The sequence below is a fragment of the Myxine glutinosa genome, chromosome 10 (genome assembly GCF_964187855.1).
Source record: "Myxine glutinosa chromosome 10, kmMyxGlut1.1, whole genome shotgun sequence".
Lineage (NCBI taxonomy): Eukaryota > Metazoa > Chordata > Myxini > Myxiniformes > Myxinidae > Myxine > Myxine glutinosa.
Genome location: NC_136270.1, coordinates 85,862,750 through 85,885,094, shown reverse-complemented (window position 1 = coordinate 85,885,094; position 22,345 = coordinate 85,862,750). Strand labels below are relative to the sequence as shown.

Genomic DNA, 22,345 nt, shown 5'->3' with positions numbered 1-22,345 from the left:
TGGGGCATCCATCCTTTACTGAGATAGCATAAGAAGCATGTGTAGGATTGATTGGCCAGGCCAAAACCAAAAATGGTGTTCTGAGACTAAAGATTTTGAGGAGAGACAGAGAAACCTTTTTTTACACTTATGCAAAGTTCACGGGGAACTTCGCACATGAAAGTCGGAACACACGAAGGAAAAAGACCATTACGATATATCTGCGTACTTGAGTGCGAATTACAAGGAGATTAGTAGATAATGGATAAATACATGTGGGATTTGAACGGGTTCTGAGCATCATGAGGCATCAGTTAAGATGGGCTGACAGGGTGGCCTCGATGTATGTACACTCACCTCTAAGCTGTCTCGCCTGGGTTTGAATCCTGACCCAGCTATAGACTGTCATCCTGGTGTTTCATCAATGTGTGTGCCTTCCCTCAGATGGACGTTAAACAGGCATCCCATCTGCCGACACCATTTGGTAGATGTTAAAAATCCCACGGTGTACTTCACAAAGAGTAGGCAAGATATCGCCGGCACCATGAATAATTGACAAAGTGGCAAACTGGTGAGTCGAGTTGCCTAGCTGTCCCTTAGTTAAAATAAGGATGACTGCACTGTGGTCAGAACCTGTGACAAAATCTGCTAGCATGCAGACTGGAAAACATGTATTTAAAGTACTCTTAAAAGATGAACAGCACGATTGGGAGCACATTTAATGCGCTATTAAATGATTAACTCGACACTTCTCATCCATGTAAGCCCCCACCACGGTTATATCAGAACAAGTTGATTCATCAAACCGCACGGATTGTTTAACCACAATAGCGGGCCATTCAAAAATTATGTTAAGCAATTTTTTCAGTAAGTTCCGTAACATAACGCTTGATTATCCTGCATTCTGACGTGCCGATTGGGAAATGCGAATTTAAAGCACTCTTAAAAGATGAACAGTACGATTAGGAACACACATTTAATGCACGCTTAAAAGATTAACTCAATACCTCTTCCCATGTGTGTATCCTGTAAGCACACATAAAGGGAAAGTTGAGTGGTGCGCACCACTCTGTATCTGCATCCAATATCACAGCCTATAACTTATCATCAAATAACTGATGGACCTGAAAAGGACCTCGGTGAAAATTGAGCACAAAGCAATAGCAGAGGATTTCAGAACCATAATGCAAAATTTGCACCAATAGCTGAAAAGGTGCCATGGCTGGCCCAGAACGTTTTCCACCTTCGAGCATAATAAATCTAAAAGGAATTCCAGACAATAGCCTGTAAGTGGGGAAACTGTAGGGAACATCGGGGTGGGCAGGGAAGGTGAGACCCAGACATTTTCAGCATGTACAGAGATTAAACACTCTACCTTTTCAAACGCTCTACCTTTATAAATGATGGATGAGCAACATTTTCCTCAAAATGACTAGACCGGTTTATACCAAGTCTTTGAAGAGAAGGGAGGTCGGATCTCAGGTTGGCCTGCTTTGCGGTCACCTGAGGATGGCCGCACACCGGCTACGGTCGTTGAGAAGAGATAGTAATTCCCGATGTGGGATTGGTTTTCCAGGTGGAAAAATCAAGATGTTTGTTTACAATTGTCTCACCGCATTCCATGGGTCTTGGCATAAGGCAAGAAAGATGGATGCATTAAATGATCAACCGATGGAGAGGAATGAGAAAATATTTGAGAAAGAAATCCTAGGCAATATTGATGTTGGCAGCTGAAGAAACGTTTGACCAATATTTGGGAGGGCTCGTTCGGTCCGCCAGGCCCAACTGTCAGACATGACACCACCTCAATAGCTCTTTTCAAGACAGATTTTTTTTGAGCAGGTTATGATTGGAAGACCTGGGGAGGCAGATGAAGAACAGGATTATTTTACGCACGAAGTGAAGGAAGTTTAATAACAAAAGTTTTTCTTCATCATAACAGTGACCAAATTCAAACAAACGTTTCATGTGTTGCATTCTGACGTTGCATTACAGAAGTGAAAACCCACCTGTGAATTCCACAATATTCTGAAGGTTCTAATCCCCCAATATTTGGGAATACAAGCTAAATGTCCTGAATACATCACGACTGGTTGGCCCATGTTGTGTTTTCATTTCAATATTCATCACCCCAATCAAGATTCTGGGATCCCAAGATTAAATCCCATATACCCAGTGGACTTGTCATATATGTCGACTTGGATTTCATGTCGCTCATGTCCTTGTCTTGCACGTGTTGCATGTACAGTCTCCTCAACGAGTCTTGCATCTGGTAATGTACAAAGTGTTTCAAAAGTCTGGAATCACAGGGATATTTAGTTTGCTGGCGATAAATCTGGACTACCTGAGGGCCATTTTATCAGTCCAAGACCTCCTATCCACCTCAAGGGCATCACCTCAAAAAAATAAAATACATTTCCTCTGATTCTGGGCTTTTATTAAAAATACTCGGGATATATTTTTTTTTTGCAGAAAAAAATTGAAAAAAAACTGAAACTGAAACTGAAAAAAAACTGCATTTTTTTTTCAGTAAAGGTAACTATTTGGTGGCAGTGGGTAGGATAGCTCACTGGTAACCAGCTTCGCTAATCTTTGAGCCATCTAGTTTGTGGTCGATCCCAACGGTTCAGACTCAAATAAAACCGTAGTTCTCTTTCACTGCCAGCAGGAGGCGTTGCATCTTGAAGCAAGGTATCTTACCGATAGGGATGTAATGCTTTCTGTCACGTCTGCATTTGATTCAGAAAGTTGCTTTCACGGTATCTTTCAAAAAGAGGAGGCTATTGTTTACCGGTACTTTATCTAAATTTTGTGCTTGGGCTAAGCGATGCTGCAGATCATCCCTGCAAAAAAAAAAAAACATATATATATATATGTTCCATATTTGTTGCACAGAAGAAAAAAAATCCCTTTGACCATGCATTCACCTGCTTAACTTCTTCCTCTTCAATCCCCATTCCATTCCACTTCCTCCCCTCCCCCATACTCATACCCTCCTCCTCTCCCCTTCCACTCTTCCCCCATTCCTCCACCCTTCCTCTTCCGGTCCTCTCCATCCTCATATCACCTCCTCTCTATCTCTCCCCCCCCCCCCCCCCTCTCAGTACTCCCATCACAAAACAACACTGCACCATGAACTTTTGCTAGTATATATGTGTATATATATATATATATATATATATATATATATATATATATATATATATATATATATATATATATACATATATACATATATATATATATATATCTCTACAGTCTTGGCCAAAAATATTGGCACCCTTGCACCTTTTTCAAACAATGCATCATTTCTTCCAGAAATTTCTTGAAATTAAAAAATCTTTTGGTATCCACACATGTATTTCTTTGGTTTGCAGTGGAACAAAACAAAAAAAGCTGAAAAATTACTAAATCTTTGCTTATTCCACACAGAAATCCTAAAATGGCTTGGATAATATTGTTACAGACGTGGCTTGGATGTTATTTACCGAGCGGTTTTATGGTATGACCACGTCTGCACAAGTTACCCGATTGTGCCCGAACGTTGACTAGTCGCGCTATGCTAGACCAATGAAGGAAAAAGAAGACACACGGCTGGAATTAATACGACACGACACCAGGGATACGGTTCTCAAAGGTTGTTATTACAATAATGCGGAAGGTTTAGATTACAGGGACAAGAGGGAAACATAGGAAGGTGGGCACTTAAACACACTTATATTAACCCCAACGGACGACAGATAAACGGGACAAGGCTCACTCACACGGGGTTTGATGGCAAAGAAAGCGGGTAGCGATCGCTCCAGGTGCACCTGTGCTCAGGGCAGGATCACGTACGGTCCAGTTTAAGAGATGCGGTGGAGGTATTGCAGCGCTCGAGGGGTGGCGACTTCTCTCTCCAGGCTGGGGGCGCATCTCTCGTCACATCCGGCGCGTGGCCGCGTATATCCGGCGGGGAGTGACACGCCCTCGGCTCGTTAGCTCCGCCTCGTGGAATCGGCACGTTGCTTCTCATTGGGTACGTGGGGGGGTTACTGGCTCTGCCCCTGACGAGGAGCTGACAGCCAGCCCCTTCGGGGTAACGCCGTGGAGCGCATGGTCATGGCGGGTAACCGAGCCGGTGTGAGGACGCACACTCCCCGCCCCTCTGTTGTTGTAGTCGTAGTTGTAGTTGTAATTGTTGTTGTAGTTGTTGTTGTAGTTGTTGTTATTGTTGTTGTAGTTGTTGTTGTAGTTGTTGTTATTGTTGTTGTTTGGGGAAGAAGATGGGAGGAGGTATGGGAAAGGTCCTAAACTCACTACTGATGCCATATAATCACATTCTGGTGCAACGAAGAGTCATAATTAATGGAGACGAGGCCTTAACTGACATAGAATAAGAATAACTAGGAAGATGTCCGAAAGTTGTCTACGTGTGGTGCGGTGGACCTGGGCACGACATTTAATGGGGGAATAAGGGGAAGGTCGGCTCTACTGATTGTTATTTACATGCAATGGGACTAGGGAATGGGGGATCGGGGAAAGTTGGGGAGTATTGGAGAAAATAGGGGAATATTTACAAGCGGATATGGAGGCCAAATTCCATATTCGCAACATTGCACCCTTCTCTACCCTCGGGGCGTCCCGACCCGATAAATTTTTACCTACTTTAGTGTGGCACGCAATGTAGTTCCCTCTACTATTAACTCTACCCTGAGTGCGACAGTTTTACAGATATTCACAAATGAGTAAATATGTCCCCCTGCGACGTTGCACCCTTCTCCTCACAGAAACACACCCACAGGATAACCGAATCCGGAAAGAATTCTCAAACTAAACATACAGCCGGTAGGGAGCATTATTTACAAGACTACGCTGCTATTTACACTACGATCCAGGACCTGTTTTTGGAGGAACACATGCAGATGTTATGCATAGAGAGAGCGCGCTTGCCAGCATCGATACACCAACCCACGAGTGCTCTGTGGCCGACGGCCTTTAATAACGTGCAGAGCACCCTTCCCGAGCATCAAAAGCACCACCCCACCACACAGTCAGCACCATCCGGTGCAGTCACCATTGTTCATTGGTATAAAAATAAATTCGACAACCCCTAACCCTGCAGGTGTCTCTTGCTCTTCTTGTGGTGCACTTGGTGGTAACTAAAAGTGGTTCACCTGTATGGCATAGGTGCCACGTTGACCCATAGGTCCATCCCCGGGTGGTGCTTGGCCGCAAACGAACTGCGGTCCATTGTGGGTGGCCACAAACATTGCGGTCCATATGGTGTATCGATCCCGGCAGCAAACAGCGAAAGTGCAGGCCCACAACTGCGCAGCCAGCACCTCTCTCTCCTCTCTCACTACCCCAAAGCCAGATCCTCGGAGGTGGGAGACAAAAGAAGCAGACAAGTGAGTAAGGTGGTAAGGGCGCAAAAGTGCACGCAATGTAAGGTGATGCACACTGGGGGCACATGGGAACCAGGTGAGACAGGTACGTTCCTATCGTACGCCCCCCCCCCCACCAGGTAACCTACATGGCCCCTCCCTTACCCCTTACTGCATCCACAAAACACAACACTACCCATAAACATCTACTTTACAAATCAACAAACATCCCTACTGTCTTCCCCGTTCCTCCCATAAACCAAATTCGTCTTCTCTCCCTCCTAACCAATCAAATTTGCCATTTTTAACTCTCATCAAAATTTGCCATCTCCAACTGCACATCAAAATTTGCCATCACCAATTCATCATCAGTCCCTCCTAGGGAGGGAGAGATGGAATCACCCCAATGTCTCATCCACGTCGTGATGCGTCTCACAAATCCAACAGCAATTCTCATTTCTGCAACACAAACAAAAGAAAACACAGGTGTGGAGTCATCATCATCACCACAGGTAAGTGGCTGCGTATGGTGCGACAGGTTTATCAATCCTAACTATTTCCTAAATGACTTTAACAACTTTACACTACCCGGGGTCTTTCTCCGGCCAAACCATTGGCCCTCTTACACTATGGGTTCTAAAAACCAATTCCCATTGGCCAAACTGTGGTGCTCTTCAATTTGGGGTCTCACTCCCCCGATTCATCTCCCGGTGCCCTCGCACAATTTCTGGGCTGTGGCGTGTACCTCTCCCAGTGGGTCTACCCACCTGCACACCTCCACCACTGCAGTTGCCTCCGAGCTTACCTGCTCCTTGCCCTAACCTAACTACCAGGGGAAGGCCCTCTGGCTCTCTCCCCACTCCGTGCCCTCTCTGGCACTGGGCTACCCGGGTCCGTCCTCCGGATCCTTGGGCCCCATCCACAACTCTACCGGCTCCCAGAGCCCACCTGCGGCCTCACCTGGCCGACATCCTCACAGTGGTGGAGTGCCCAACCAACTACACACACTAACAGGCTACACGCCCAGCCATTTCCACAACACTAATGCACCCATCCACAACACCATTCTGCCACCGCACCACAAATGCCAATATCCAACCACAATTTACCTGCACCCTCTACCTAACACTTACACTACCCGCCCCGGGTACTCGTGAAAGGGGTCCACTCTTCCCCCATCCACACCTTCGCACCACGCACACCACTCCATACCACTTACTCCAACTCTCTCCACACACCTGTACTTGCACACCTGTGCTCTCACACCTGGTGCCACCTGCACCCTTCTCTCCCCAAGCGCATTCGCGCTGGTCCACAACACTCACTACTCATACACTGCTCCACACACCTGTCCAGTTGCACACCTGTGCAATCACACCTGTTCAATTCTCGCACACACAGCATCATCTCAGCTAACTACTCCCTTCTGAAACTTGCGCTTCCCAGTCGTCCCTTTAAACTATTGCGCTCCCTCGTCATTATCATCCACACTAATCTACCTGCGTCCCCACTACAGGTATCAGTCACTAACTAAACTTAACGTTACCTAATGTCAATCTCTTCTAGATCCCTACAATATAACCTAACCCACCCGGGCTAGTTTTCACTGCCATACACCCCATAAACTATAGCTCCTTTGCCCCCCTGGGAAAGGTGGCAGGGATGCCATCCCACCACATCGGGGGTCTCTCACTACCAATTTTGCTTACCAAATTTCAACAAATTAAAAATTTGCCAATCACTACCCATCATCTGCCAATCACTACTGCCAATCCCTTGCCAATCATCAAATTTTGTTTTCCTCCAATTTTGGGTCCACAACACTAACCTCATCACCCAGTCGACTCACTAATACCTCTCGGTGCGCCAATCCCTGTCCAAAGCCCGGCTTCGTAAAGCCAAGCCATGAATGCAGGTTGTTCTGTGCCAGCGGCTGGATACATCCCGCATTCGGTGCAGGGAAGGAGGTTTACCCGGGCCGAGATCCCACGCACCATCTCGGCACGGAGCCATCCCATGGCTCGATCTCGGCCTGCCGGAATGCCTCACCAAAAAGTGGTCGCCATGACGACCCTTCCTATCCTGCCGCCCGCTCCGCCTGGTGGAGCACGGACGCGGCCGTTCAAAGCGAGGCCCAGCACGCACCGAGGGCCCGATTCGGCTATAAGTCGTTCTAAACTCTACCCCGTCTAACGTCGATGCTTCACCTGCATGCTTACATCCCGCAGCCCGTTCCTTGCTCACACATCCAGCCGTGCCCATGCTCCTCGTACCTTTCCTTACACACCCAGGTACCCTCATTCCACTCACAGCCTTGGTCACACACCTGACCACCGAACACTTTGGCACACATTCGTTGGTCGCACACCTCACCAAAACACCTCTTCGCGCCCCCTCCTCAGTCACCTCCTCTGTGACAATCACAGGTGTGCTCTCATTCGCACACCCAACCACGTGCCTCACCACCAACTCCAGCGTGCATTCCCACTCACGCTCTACCATTCCAGGTGTGCATCCTTCCATCCCAGGTGTACATCCTCGCTCACCTGTCACAACCAGCTCACTCTCCTGGTCACTCTCACTACTCTCACCTCCACTCGTGACAACGCACTCACCCTTACTCTTGACAGCACACTCTTTCCCCATGCACCTGTCCGTCACACACCTTTCTCGCGCACACTCTCCCGTTACACCCTCTGTAACACTCACCACAGGTGGACACTCTTCCTTACTTCTGACAGCGCACTCTTTCCTCATGCACCTGTCCGTCACACACCTTTCTCGCGCACACTCTTGCGCACACTCTCCCGTCACACCCTCTGTAACACTCACCACCCCGCGCTTCCACGTGCTCCCTCGCACACGCGCTACGACCGACTCACTCTCGCCAGCACACTCACTCCTTGGCACGCACTTTTTCCTCACACACCCCAGAGTCGGACTTTCTCGCACACCTCCTCTTTCGCACACCAGACCTGTCGCACACTTCACCAACGGCCTCTCACGAACACCCGGGTCCATCTCGACCCCCAAGCTCCTTAAATCCCCTGGCGCATCATACGCACGACCATATTGGTCACCACTTACACCGGGTCCTCTTCCTCTTCGCTTCTCCTCCATCACCTGCGAATCCCTCATCCGGTTAATGAGCACATCATCACGATCCAAACACAGACTTTGGACCAATTCTTTTATCTCCTCTTTTATCTCTTTCTTATCCCCTCTCCGTCGCTTCTTAGTTTCGCTCATCCCTTCTTCCACTTCTTCTAATTTGTGCTTCACCTCTTTTATTCCCCGGTACGTCTCCTCAAGCTCATCCTCTAAGGCTACCTTGACCGTTTCCAGGTGCGTCCTCACCTGCCGGTCCTTCGTCTCCATTACCTCTATCACCTCGTCCAACCTCGTTGTCAGTCCCTCACGTACCATCTGACATTCCCTCTTTGTCGCTATCAAGTCGTTTTTTATGTCGTTTTGTGTCGCTTTCAACCCTCCTAATACCGCAGTGTTCCTTTGAACCTGCTCCACTAACTCCGTCTGTCCCACCGTCAGCTGCTCCACCTCCTGCGTCAGGTCCTCTATGCCCCCTTGTAACTTTACAGTCCCCTTTCTCACCTCCTTCTCCATGTGCTCCTTACAGTGCCTCACCTCCTCGCGCACTCCTCCGACCTCCTCACTCACTCCTCTTCTGATCTCCTCTCCCATCACTTGCATCTCCTGCCCAGATGCCACCCTCATCTGCTCCATTTCCTCCCTGTGAGCATCCAGTTTGGTTTCTACCCCCATTCTGACCCCCTCTATCTGCTGCTCCATTTGTTTAACTTCCCTTTCCGCTTGGTCCCTCATGTCCCTCAATTTGCCTTCCATACTGTTTTCTAACCCCGTTAACCCATTCTTTACTTCTTTTATCCCGTTGTCTAACCCCTCAAATTTCTTTTCTAATCCCTCACCGGTACCCCTCATTTGGCCCTCCAATCGCTCACCCTGAGCATCCATCCGGTTCCCCATTACCCCCATTTGGTTTTCCAATCGCTCACTATTCTTTTCCATAAGGGCCGTCATTTGTATAAAAAAAAGTTCCAATCTTCCCAGCGGCGCTACTTCGGTCGCGGGCACGGTGACCAGCGAGGCGCCATTTTGCGCGCCCGCTTCTTCGTGCGTGACGGCGCTATTTTGCGAACCTGCCGCCCTCACTGCTTCGCTCTCCTCCTGTCCCTCATTTTGGTCCTGGATCGACCCTACCTCACTCTCCTTTACCGGACCCCAGCTGTCTTGATCCGCCATAGCGCGACTTTCAAAATTCGGTTTTTATTTTTTATTTTCGTAAAACAAATTGAAATTTCGCCGTTATAATTTCGCGCGGGAAACGCGCTCCGAATCGATTCGGTCGAGCGCCGTACGCGCTCCGGCTCGATTTTCCCTCCCAAAATTTGGGCCTAACTAATTTAGTCCCGGGTTCGAATTCCACTCCTGACACCAATTGTTACAGACGTGGCTTGGATGTTATTTACCGAGCGGTTTTATGGTATGACCACGTCTGCACAAGTTACCCGATTGTGCCCGAACGTTGACTAGTCGCGCTATGCTAGACCAATGAAGGAAAAAGAAGACACACGGCTGGAATTAATACGACACGACACCAGGGATACGGTTCTCAAAGGTTGTTATTACAATAATGCGGAAGGTTTAGATTACAGGGACAAGAGGGAAACATAGGAAGGTGGGCACTTAAACACACTTATATTAACCCCAACGGACGACAGATAAACGGGACAAGGCTCACTCACACGGGGTTTGATGGCAAAGAAAGCGGGTAGCGATCGCTCCAGGTGCACCTGTGCTCAGGGCAGGATCACGTACGGTCCAGTTTAAGAGATGCGGTGGAGGTATTGCAGCGCTCGAGGGGTGGCGACTTCTCTCTCCAGGCTGGGGGCGCATCTCTCGTCACATCCGGCGCGTGGCCGCGTATATCCGGCGGGGAGTGACACGCCCTCGGCTCGTTAGCTCCGCCTCGTGGAATCGGCACGTTGCTTCTCATTGGGTGCGTGGGGGGGTTACTGGCTCCGCCCCTGACGAGGAGCTGACAGCCAGCCCCTTCGGGGTAACGCCGTGGAGCGCATGGTCATGGCGGGTAACCGAGCCGGTGTGAGGACGCACACTCCCCGCCCCTCTGTTGTTGTAGTCGTAGTTGTAGTTGTAATTGTTGTTGTAGTTGTTGTTGTAGTTGTTGTTATTGTTGTTGTAGTTGTTGTTGTAGTTGTTGTTATTGTTGTTGTTTGGGGAAGAAGATGGGAGGAGGTATGGGAAAGGTCCTAAACTCACTACTGATGCCATATAATCACATTCTGGTGCAACGAAGAGTCATAATTAATGGAGACGAGGCCTTAACTGACATAGAATAAGAATAACTAGGAAGATGTCCGAAAGTTGTCTACGTGTGGTGCGGTGGACCTGGGCACGACATTTAATGGGGGAATAAGGGGAAGGTCGGCTCTACTGATTGTTATTTACATGCAATGGGACTAGGGAATGGGGGATCGGGGAAAGTTGGGGAGTATTGGAGAAAATAGGGGAATATTTACAAGCGGATATGGAGGCCAAATTCCATATTCGCAACAATATTATTGGCACCTTTTAGAAGTTGTTAGAAATAATTAGATTTCAAAAAGGTGATTCTCCTTTACTTTGGAATTTAACCCACCTGTGATGAGTTGCAGGTGCCTGCAATATAAAAATCACTCATTCAACCAGTTTGAAGAGAGAAAATGAGTCATTCAGCTGTCTTGTGTCACTGTGTGTAACGCAAAGAGCATGGAGAAAAGAAAGAAAACCAGAGAATTGTCTAAGGAGATCAGACACAAGATTGTAGCCAAGCATGGACAATCTCAAGGTTACAGGTCCATCTCCAGAGACCTTGATGTTCCTGTGTCCACCCTACACAATGTTATCAGGAAGTTTAAGGCCCATGGCACTGCAGCAAACCTCCCTGGACGTGGCCGCAAGAGAAAACATGATTGAAGATAACTTGTTCAAAGATTGCAGCAAAGGATTGTTCGAATGGTGGAGAAAGCACCTCAATCAACTGCCAAACAGATTCAAGCTGACCTTAAGACACAAGGTACGACAGTTTCAACTCACTCCATCTGTCGCCAACTGAATGGAAGGGGGTTCTATGGTAGGAGACCCAGGAGGATCCCACTGCTGAGAAAGACCAACTGGAGTTTTCCAAAACACACCTGAACAAGCCAAAATCCTTCTGGGAGTATGTCCTGTGGACAGATGAGACCAAAATTAGTGCTTTTTGGTGAAGCACATCATCTCTATGTTTACAGAAAACAAAATGAAGCCTTCAAAGAAAAGAACACCTTCCCTACAGTTAAACATGGAGGAGGTTCAGTGATGTTTTGGGGTTGCTATGCTGCCTCTGGCATTGGGTGCCTTGAATGTGTGCATGGCATCATGAAATCAGGAGATTGCCAAGGCATTTCGGAGCGCAATGTAATCAAATAATAATTTAATAATCTTTAACAATTTAATTTTAAATTTTTTAATAATTAATTTTAATTTAATAATTTAATTTTAATAATTTAAAGTAATTTAAAGTAATTAAAGTAAAGTAATTTAAATTTAATAAAATTAATAAATTAATTTAAATTTAATAATAATTTAAAGCAATTTAATAATTAATAAATTTAACAATAAATAATTTAATAATTTAATAAATAATTTAAATAATCAAATAATCAAATTATTATAGTTCTGTTTAAGGATATACAGTATTAAGTTCTGTTTTTGTTTCAGAACTTAATATATCCTTTTAAATCAGAAAATAAAAAGAAATAGCATCGACAAAATTATTGGCACCATAGACTTATTATTTGGTAGCACGGCATTTGGACAAAATAACTGCAGTCAAGCGCTTCCTATAGCCATGAATGAGCTTCCTACACCTCTCTGCTGGCAGTTTGGCCCACTCTTCTTCTGCAAACTGCTCCAGTTCTCCCAGATTTGAAGGGTGCCTTCTCCCAACTGCTGTTTTCAGATCTCCACACATGTGTTCAATGGGATTTAGATCTGGACTCGTTGCTGGCCAAATTGTTATTTTATTTTTGTGAGGATTGCCAGGGAACGTATTTGGCACAGGTCTTTCATAAACTGTTTGACCAAGACCGAAGTCCGACTGTAGGTGATTTGGTCAGGAAGTTGTAATTTGTTCAGGGTCTTTCCATTAACTCGCTGATTCCTCCCGAAAGACAATGAGGACCTTCAATGTCGACCAACCACTGGTACTGGCAGACCAGTAGCCTACGAGACGACTCAAAGGTGAGTGTGCGCACCTCTCGGAGTTTCGGCTGTCCTGTCAGCCAGACAAAATCCTGCACACCAATTGTAATTCTGATGCAATACATTCAAAACATTTTCTACTCTGTAGTCAAGTTTTAAATGTACCTGTTTTAATAAATTTGACGTAATTAACTTTGACGTAAAAATGAAAACTGCTCCAAACAAATTATTTAAGTTCCTCATACAGATTCTTACTCTTTGCAAGTTAGTTATTGCAACTTTTTTCAAGTTGATCCTTCTTCACGACAAATGTTTTTCAAGGGAATCAGCGAAAGTATACTCCCAGATTCATATTGAAGCCTCGTGAGTTTTAACAAAAGACAACTTCTTCGTCCTGTGTTAGAGCAATTCAGCGTGTACTTTAAAAGGAGCCGTGCGTGCGTATGTCCGTCCATGCGTGCGAGTTCCACCCATTGGTTGGACGGTTCGCCTGACTCCACCCACAATTTCTATACACTGGCCGCCAAATTAGGAACCCTTCAGAATGTCCCCTTTAGAACCCTTTAGAATGCAGAAAGCATTATATATTTCGCTGTTTAAATGTGGGAATGCCCATTTGCTTTTATGAGTCTAAGGAGGATGAGGGTAAGGATGAGAGATTTGTAAGGGGGAGGGGGGTTGGTTAAATGCTTGAGTGTGAGGAGGGTGATGCCTTCGGGTTGGGAGGTGAAGGGTGAGGACTTAGGGTTTGGGGGTCGTGGGGGGGGAGGAGCAAAGATGGGACAGTGTTGGGAAGGGGAGGTTGAGGCTTTTTTGTTGAAGAGTTCTCAGAATAGAATGTGAATTTACTCACAGTAAAAATGTAATTGTTCACATGTGTATGTGTGTGTCACTATAGGGGTTGATGAAACAACCCTCCAGGTAATGTGCTGGAGTATATCATTGAGGTTGTGGATGAAAGAGCCACTCGCATGCAAGACGCTCTCATTAATTCAAAAGGTTTTACACAAAAAGCATGATGGCACATTATTAAACCACACAGTTTGTGTAAGCTTTTCCATTGAACGCTGGATGTTCTCTAAGAATAGGATCCAGAGGTATGGATAGCTGATTACAAGGTGCTCTGAAAGGTACAGTCTCCAAGCAACCTATCCAGATAAGCTACACTCGGATCCTTTAGTAAAATGCCTCTTTTCTGTACTGTAATAGCCGTGAAAACGAATATCCACCTTGATGCCATTCCTAAATGGATTGAAAATTCCAAAAATGTGCAGCTTTAAAAGTTAAGACAATCACTGACAACCTTCGGCAAAAAAGAACATAAAATCATTTTCAATTTACGTTCTGCAGGAAAAAAAAACTCTTGTTAATTTTTTATTTCGGGTTTTGGTCATAAATTCAGAGGCCCTCGCTGCAGTTGTCTTGTCATCGTTGCAAGCGGAAGATTGGCAAGTGGCAGCTGCGACAGACCAGCAGACGACAGCTTCCAGCGAAAAGAGCTGCAACAGAGAGTGCATCCAGCTGTAGGGAATCGACGCAGAAACATCACCATTGCCATATTGCATTTCCCTCCTATGGAAGTGAAGGCAGATGCTATTGGTGGATGATAAAGATCCCACGATGTCTTTAGACGGAGAGCTGGGGAGTTATCGCCGGATCCCCTGGCCCAATCACAAGTACCTGCCCTGACTTTCTCAACAATCCGCACTTAGCAAATGTTTACCAAACACCTCCCCATCGGAGTAAAGGTACAGTCACGTGAAAAAGTAAGTACACCCCATGTAAAGTTTTGACTTTTTCCAACATATTTCAACATACAGCTATTTGATCTTCATTTCAAAAATATTGATAGATAAAGGTGATATAATAAAACAAATACTATGAAACATTTACATTTTGTAGTCCATTGTATAATTTAAATAAACATAAATGCAAATTTCGCAGGTGGAAAAAGTAAGTACACCCTTGGCTCTAATAGGTGGTATTGCCCCCTTTGGCAGAAACAATCTCAAGTAGGCGTTTCTTATAACTGTATACCAGTCTCTGACATCGACTGGGAGAAATTTTGCCCACTCCGCCATGCAGAATTCTTTCAGCTTGGCGACGTGTGAGGGGTTTCTTGCATGCACAACTCGTTTCAAATCCCCGCACAACATCTCGATGGGATTTAGATCCGGGCTTTCACTTGGCCATTCCAGAACCCTCCATTTCTTTCTTTTCAGCCATTCCTTGGTGGATTTACTGGTATGTTTAGGGTCATTGTCATGTTGCAAGGTCCACCTTCGGTTGAGCTTCAACTTTCCGACAGATGGCCTCACATTATCCTCAAGCACCCTCTGGTACAATGAAGAATTCATAGTGGATTCTACGATGGTGAGCTGCCCAGGCCCTGATGCAGCAAAGCTGCCCCAAACCATAATATTTCCACCACCATGCTTTACAGTTGGTATCAGGTTCTTGTGGTCAAATGCTGTCTTTGGTTTTCGCCAAACACGTCTTCTGGTACTGTAGCCAAATAGCTCTACCTTTGACTCATCTGTCCAGAGCACATTGTTCCAGAAGTGCTGGTCTTTGCTGAGGTGTTCATTGGCAAACTTTAGTCTTGCCCTGATGTTCTTTCTGGACAGCAAAGGTTTCCTCCTGGCACACCTCCCATGTAGATCAAATTTGTGCAGCCTCTTTCTAATGGTAGACCCGTGCACTTTGACATCGACAGTGGCAAGAGCTACCTGTAGGTCGTGTGATGACATTCTGGGGTCCTTCGAGACTTCTTTCAGCATCTTGCTGTCTGCTCTCGGGCTGAACTTGCTGGGGTGGCCTGGCCTGAACAAGTTGGCAGTTGCTTGGAATCTTGTCCACTTGTAGATGATCTTCCGGACAGTCGAATGATTGATTTCAAATTGTTTGGAGATCTTTTTAAATCCCTTCCCAGACTCGTAGGCATCTATAACCTTCTTTCTGAAGGCCTCAGAGAGCTCTTTTGATCTAGGCATGGTGAGTTCAGAGGCCCAACGCTGCAGTTGCACACCTCAACAACAAAGAGCAAACCAAACTGAATGTCTGAGGTTTAAATAAGACAGGTTCCTCCAAGATCCTCTCTAACGATGTTCTAATCATTTGCACCTGAGCTGGTGCACCTGATTCTAATTTTAGGTATTTGAAGTAGTGATAAATGTAGGGGTGTACTTACTTTTTCCACATGCAAAATTTGCATTTATGTTTATTTAAATTATACAATCGACTACAAAATGTAAATGTTTCATGATATTTGTTTTATTAAATCACCTTTATCTCTCAATATTGTTGAAATGAAGATCAAAAAGCTGTATGTTGAAATATGTTGAAAAAGTCAAAACTTTACATGGGGTGTACTTACTTTTTCACGTGACTGTCGGCCTTCTTCCTGCACTGGATGGAAATAGGTTGGAAAAAGTTGGGTTTGTTTCAACGTTGATTGATCTTCATCGTTGGGCTATAATTGCGCATTTTCCAAGCTCAATTTGCCTTTTAATTTTTTTTCTTATTGCTGCAGGGAAAATCCAGCACCATTGATAGAGCATTTCTACCTGAAACATCATCAATATGCTTTCAGATCAGCCATAAAAGGGATTTGCATAATGTTTAATTTAACTTTCTCCTAGTAAATTGGAATGTGAAAATGAGTTCTTCTGGTTTCATCGTGGCCAAGATGAGGCTGTGCCGATGATGCAGTATAGTGTCTGAGTGTTATGGAAGGAATTTGCATGGGACTTGACCACAATGGCCTCCTCTTTACATAAGAACCCTTGAGATCTTTAACGTTCACCAACTAATGTTAGCAGGCGAGACGTCCAGCTCGACCTCCATCCGAGGGACGGTGGGGACGATTATGCAACGTCCTGCCACTGACGCACTAATCCGACAGTTTGTACAGTCTGATAGGTAGTTGAACCCAGATTAGACAGTTCACAAGTGAGTAGGTAGCTACTTTTGAAATGTCCCATGAGCCCCAATTTGGCTTTCCTATAATAACTGTCTCAATCAGCAATGTGTGCATGCACAACACGTTACATATGGTGGGTGCTCTACATCAGAAGTTGGCCATTTTGCTCCATAAAGCTTTACAACATGGCCTAAACGCAACACAAGTGTCAGCCACAGGAATTTGGTGATATAGAATAAAAGTCACTTTTACAGCTGTTCAGCACTCACAATAGGCGGTTGGCCTCATGGAATTGAATGCGACTCAAACTGCTTTCAGGTGAGCTGCAATAAGGGGCTGAAACATCATCAAGATGCTCAACCATGCCACCCATTGTGGAGAATGCCACCCTATGGAGAGATCGAGTACATTCGTCCTGTTTCCTATGGGGAGCACAAAGATCTCTTTGTTTTTTCTCTACTTCTCAAGGGCAAAACGTTTAGGCACCGAGTGGTAAAATTCCAAATTACCCGTCGATCAAGTGCACGCTGCCTTGCTTCATTGGGATCCTTCCTAAAACAATTCACTGGCGTTGTCCAATGAGGATCTAAAAATGATGAATGCGCAAGACAAATACTGAGTTCTTCAATATTCAATTTCAATTGGATTGTATAAAGTTGAAGACTGAATGATCTATTTGTAACCCATGAGTGCCAAGACCTTTCAGCGATACTCTAAACTCATGGCTGTACCCAAAAGTACGTTTAGATGAAACCACCCATTGAAAGTGAAATCCACCGCAGATTCATGTCCTGACGGTTTTCAGATTATACTCAAAAACTGCCATGGAAAGGAAATGCCAAGGAGTGTTGCAATTGCGTCTCCTGAATTTAGAATTGTCATTGATAGAAAGAAAAACGTAATTTTGTGGGCCACCTTGAGTACCGAATGTAATGGCAATTTAAGTCAGTGGCAGGGCTAAATCTCTGAATAGTACAGAGTATCCCACCCCGGCTTGCCGCCTCCTTTCCTCGACTACTCTCAGCGGGATGCATCCATCCGAATTCCTTCCCGCGTCTAGCCTTATGCACAAAAAAAATTCACTCAGAGTGCGCAAGCAGAGAAAGAAGAGAGGCTTTGGCAAACCCTTAACAAAAAAAAAATCCCCAGCCTTCGAGAATCACGAGCAAACAGGTCGGCATAAGCCAGGATTTGATCCTTACCCCGAACAAAAACAACGGAGGAAAATCGTTTTCCAAAAGCGAGGGTTGCGGTAAATCTCTGGATTCGTCGCGAGTCTCGTATACCTGCACAAAATGCGCAACCAACGTAGCGCTTCGCTTAGCACCATCTGCTGAACCCGTGAGAAAGACAGCTGGGCATATAAACACGCACAAAGTAGAGGTTTCACTCCAAGTCACATTCCTGGAATCTTGGAACCTTTCTGATTTTTCATCACTGTATTTGTTTTCATTTGTTTTCTCTCTTTTGTCTTCTATATGTGTTTTTGCTTAGAGCTCTGGCTTTGCCTTGTGGCTATGCATTCAGAAGAGCCACGCTGTGATATCATGTACACAGTGTCTACAAGCCCCTGGAATCCGAAATTGGTATGACTACAGGCATTCCAATTCCGCACAGGCAGGACACAGGTCCAGTTTCCGTCCGCACCCGCCCTCTATAAAGGCGATACGTTCTCAGACCACGACAGGCGCTGTGGGACCACCCGTTACATGCTCGGGCTGCTGTTTTATTTCGCGCTCTGCTCTCTGCCTGCATCTCCGATGGCATTAGCTCGAACATGCTGTTAAAGCAAAAGCAGTTGTCATACGACTCGTTAACAAAACTTTCTGAAGTTCGAAGTGGATTCGCGCAGTTTTGAGCACGTGGTGGGGGGTCCAGGGTCTCGATAATTGTAACTTCAATTCCGAGAAGTCATCTGCAGGCTGACCGCTGAAATTGCGCGCACACCTCTGAGAAGTATTGGTGAGTTGAGTGAGTCCATCGCTGGCGTCCTTATATGCTTTGCATACCGCTCTTTGGATTGTGCTCTCCACTCCACTGTGCACATCATCATCAATTTTCTGGTTTGACACTGCTGGACCTGCATGCTGACGCTCACATCTGCTTGTATATATGGTGTGTAAACATTCCAGGTGTATTTATTCCAATACCCATCAAATTAATCCACCATTGCTTCTGTGACTAGTCTTGCCTGACATCAGTCATGGATGGAGCTGGAGCGGCAGCTTTGGTGGACATGGGCAATGCATCGCAGGACAATGGGACTATGGGCAGTGGTCCATCTGAAGTCTCCGACTTGGACCATCTGGCCATCACATCCATGCTGGGTATACTGCTCTCGATCATGTGCATTGTGGGAGTCACGGGAAACATGTACACGCTAGTTGTCATGTGCCAGTGGATGCGCACAGCCGGTTCAATGTACGTGTACATCATCAATCTCGCACTGGCGGACCTTGTATATTTATCCACCATCCCTTCGATCGTGTGCACTTACTTCGCTAAACAGTGGTATTTTGGAGATGTTGGATGCAGGCTCATCTTGACCCTTGATCTCTTAACCATGCATGCGTCCATCTTCATTTTGACGGTCATGAGTACCGAGCGCTACCTGGCTGTGGTAAAGCCCTTGGACACGGTGAAACGCTCGAGAAGCTACCACAAAGCACTCACTGGGGCAGTTTGGGTCCTCTCCGTGTTTTTGACACTGCCAATGATGTTGGCAATGGAATTACAAAAGGTAGATAATCAGGACAAATGGATATGCCAATGGACATGGAGTGGAGAGACTTATTGTATCTACATCACTGTACTTTTCGCTACAAGCATTGTTGCTCCGGGGTTCATTATTGGATACCTGTACATCCGCCTGGCCAGGACTTACTGGATTTCTCAAACATCCACAGTGGTCTCCAAGGAGGTGAGGCGTACGCCTAATCAGAAGGTACTGTACATGATCTTCTCTATAGTCTTAACCTACTGGGCTTGTTTTCTTCCTTTTTGGGTGTGGCAACTTGTAAGGATCTACTGGACTGGTGCGTTGCAACTTAGCGATTCAACGCACACGTACATAAACTTTGTGGTCACTCTGCTCACCTACAGCAACAGTTGCATAAATCCTTTCCTCTACACGTTGCTCAGCAAGAACTACCAGGAATATTTGAAAAATCGGCAACGATCGGCCGGTCTGATGAGTGGAAGGAACGGCTCAGTCAGACACCGCATGAGTCGTCTGAGGAACATGTCACAGCGCTCTGTGTCCTCGTTCAGTCAGCCATACACCGAGTCCATAGTAGTTGCAACCTTACCACGGGAGATCAATGCCAATTGAAGATTCCATCCCCAAATGCGCTCGATTAGACCAGAAGAAACACTTGCATGTGTACATATCAAGGCAACCTTTCAGCCTTTTTAGCCCTTAAAGTGGTGTGGAGCGGGGTATGAGGGGATGTGGAGCGGGGTATGAGGGGATGTGGAGCGGGGTATGAGGGGATGTGGAGCGGGGTATGAAGGGGAATGTGGGAGGTCAAAGGATGTCTAAGGTTTAAAACCTTTCACAAGCGTACACTATACGATAACTCTTGCAACTGTTCCACCATGCGATGGAATAATGGAGGCGGTTTGAAGGGTCCTTGTGTTTTGCAAACTTTTATTAAAGGAAAGCCAATTTTGAGCTTTTATTAAAGGAAAGCCAATTTTGCACGGACTTCATAAGTACGTTGGTTCCATAAAGAAGGACGTTTGTGGAATTAATTTTAATGGACGTGATGTCACACAGCGTATTTCTTTTTGTGTGTTTTCACTATTTATGTGGTTGTGCGTTTTCTGTTTACGCATTTGCAGGACGAAACTTGTGTCCAAAGACTACGCACGACCCACTTCAATCAGACGTGTGTGGCCTTGCTCTGTTGCAAGGAATTATTTACGCAATAAAACGCACCTTGCCCGTCGTATAACTGTTTGCATTTTGTTTCCAATTGCCATCGTCGTTGTCAAAATGTACATGTTGACTTCTTTTTTTGTGACGCATGCACTTTGTGAATTTCCATTTTCCTTCTGTGAAAATATCACCACCGTCCATTTTGTTCCAGGTACGTGTTGAAGAGTGCAGTGTCGACGTATGTTACACATACGTTCATAAGTTCTGTTTGTTACACGAATATCACAACTTTGAAGAAACTCGTTAAATGACTTTTCTTGATAACGGATGTGTACATTGAAAGTGTGAAGTAGGATACTGACCTGACGTTGCACGCCTAAAGCATTTTTGAGGCATGCACGAAGTGCACGAGCTGTCAGTGCGCACTGACCGTACGTGGTGCACGCGACACCGATACGTCTCTGCCAGATTAACATCCAAATGAGAAATATGGCACGAGGCGCCCAGCTTATTAACAGCACAGGGACACAGTCTATTTTGGATTTGCTCTGGTTCTTGCGAACGACTCTGGTTCTTGCGAACGACTCTGGTTCTTGCGAGCCTTGCTTTTCACGCGGCGAATATGAAAGCAAACTGAAGGTCATCTTCAATTATCATATCGGAGTGACACGTGTCGTCGGCGACAGTAGGCGTACAATTCGCTGTTTTAATGCCAGTACGCCTTGCAATAACTGTTTTCATGTGTTAGAAAAAAACATTTGAATGATAAAATAAACTAGAACTGCCACTTTATAACTGCTGGCAGATTTGACCGGATTCCTCTGCCTTCCTGCTTTCATACAACCCCGCTTTCACATTTTTTACGCACGCACGCACACACACACACACACACACACACACACACACACACACACACACACACATATATATCCCCCACCCCACCCCCCCACAAACACGTCCACACACACACATCCACACACTCACGTACACACACACACACACACACATATATCCCCCACCCCCCCCCCCACACACTCGTCCACACACACACATCCACACACACACGTACACACACACACACACACACACACACACAAACACACACATCCCCCCTGCCCACCCCCACACACACGCAAACACACACACAACCGCACACACACACACACACATCCACACACACACACACACATCCACACAAACACATCCACACACACACACACACACACATACATACACACACACACACACACACACACACACTTTATAACAACCCTGCTTTCACATTATTATTATTATTGCTCCATCAATTTATCCCTAGATGATGCTAAATAAATTTCATCCTGATGGGATGAAGTTTTGTACTTGTCGAATTATGACATCATCATTCACATGGGTTATTCTCCATGGATAGTTCTTTACAATGAGCCATGTCTCAATTTTTTCTACGCAGCGATTTTGGAGATATAGTGGTGCAAAGTTTTTCGGTTTTTCCAAGATGGCGCCAGTACAACGTGACATACGACGTCATCGTTACCATTAGAAGATTCTGCAGGCCGAGGTGCCCCTTTGGTGAAAATTTCCTGTCCATCGATCAAACCATTGCATAGAAAATGATTTTTAAAGAAAATAAACCTGAAAAATCGCACTGCCAGAATCCGTGACATGACAGAAAAAAAAGTGTTGTTTCTTCTTCTTTCAACAATAATGACTTCTAGCTTCCAGACCGTACAACTAATCATGGTGAAATTTTAAACACTTATCCCCCTTCCTGAGAGCTATTTCACATTAAAATTTAAAGTCGATCAATGCAGTAGTTCAAGAGATAGAAGCTTTTTAAGAGTTTTGTTCAATTATTTATTGTGGTCAAACCATGTGACTTATCGAAACTTACTAAGTAACCTTTAAACTTCCCCACAT

General features: G+C 45.6%; 1 protein-coding gene across 2 annotated transcripts; it reads left to right on the top strand.

The window, feature by feature from the left end:
* Window positions 1-18,233: 18,233 nt before the first annotated feature.
* UTS2R (urotensin 2 receptor) lies at window positions 18,234-21,243 on the top strand. Of its 2 annotated transcripts, none has more exons than XM_068125904.2 (2): window positions 18,234-18,510; window positions 18,734-21,243. In XM_068125904.2, the coding sequence occupies exon 2, from the start codon at window positions 18,752-18,754 to the stop codon at window positions 19,877-19,879; it is 1,128 nt and encodes a 375-aa protein (XP_067982005.2). In that variant the 5' UTR covers window positions 18,234-18,510; window positions 18,734-18,751; the 3' UTR covers window positions 19,880-21,243. The 2 variants fall into 2 exon arrangements, with proteins under 2 accessions (XP_067982005.2, XP_078642360.1); XM_078786234.1 differs by having other exon boundaries at window positions 18,243-18,510; window positions 18,681-21,237.
* Window positions 21,244-22,345: the final 1,102 nt, after the last annotated feature.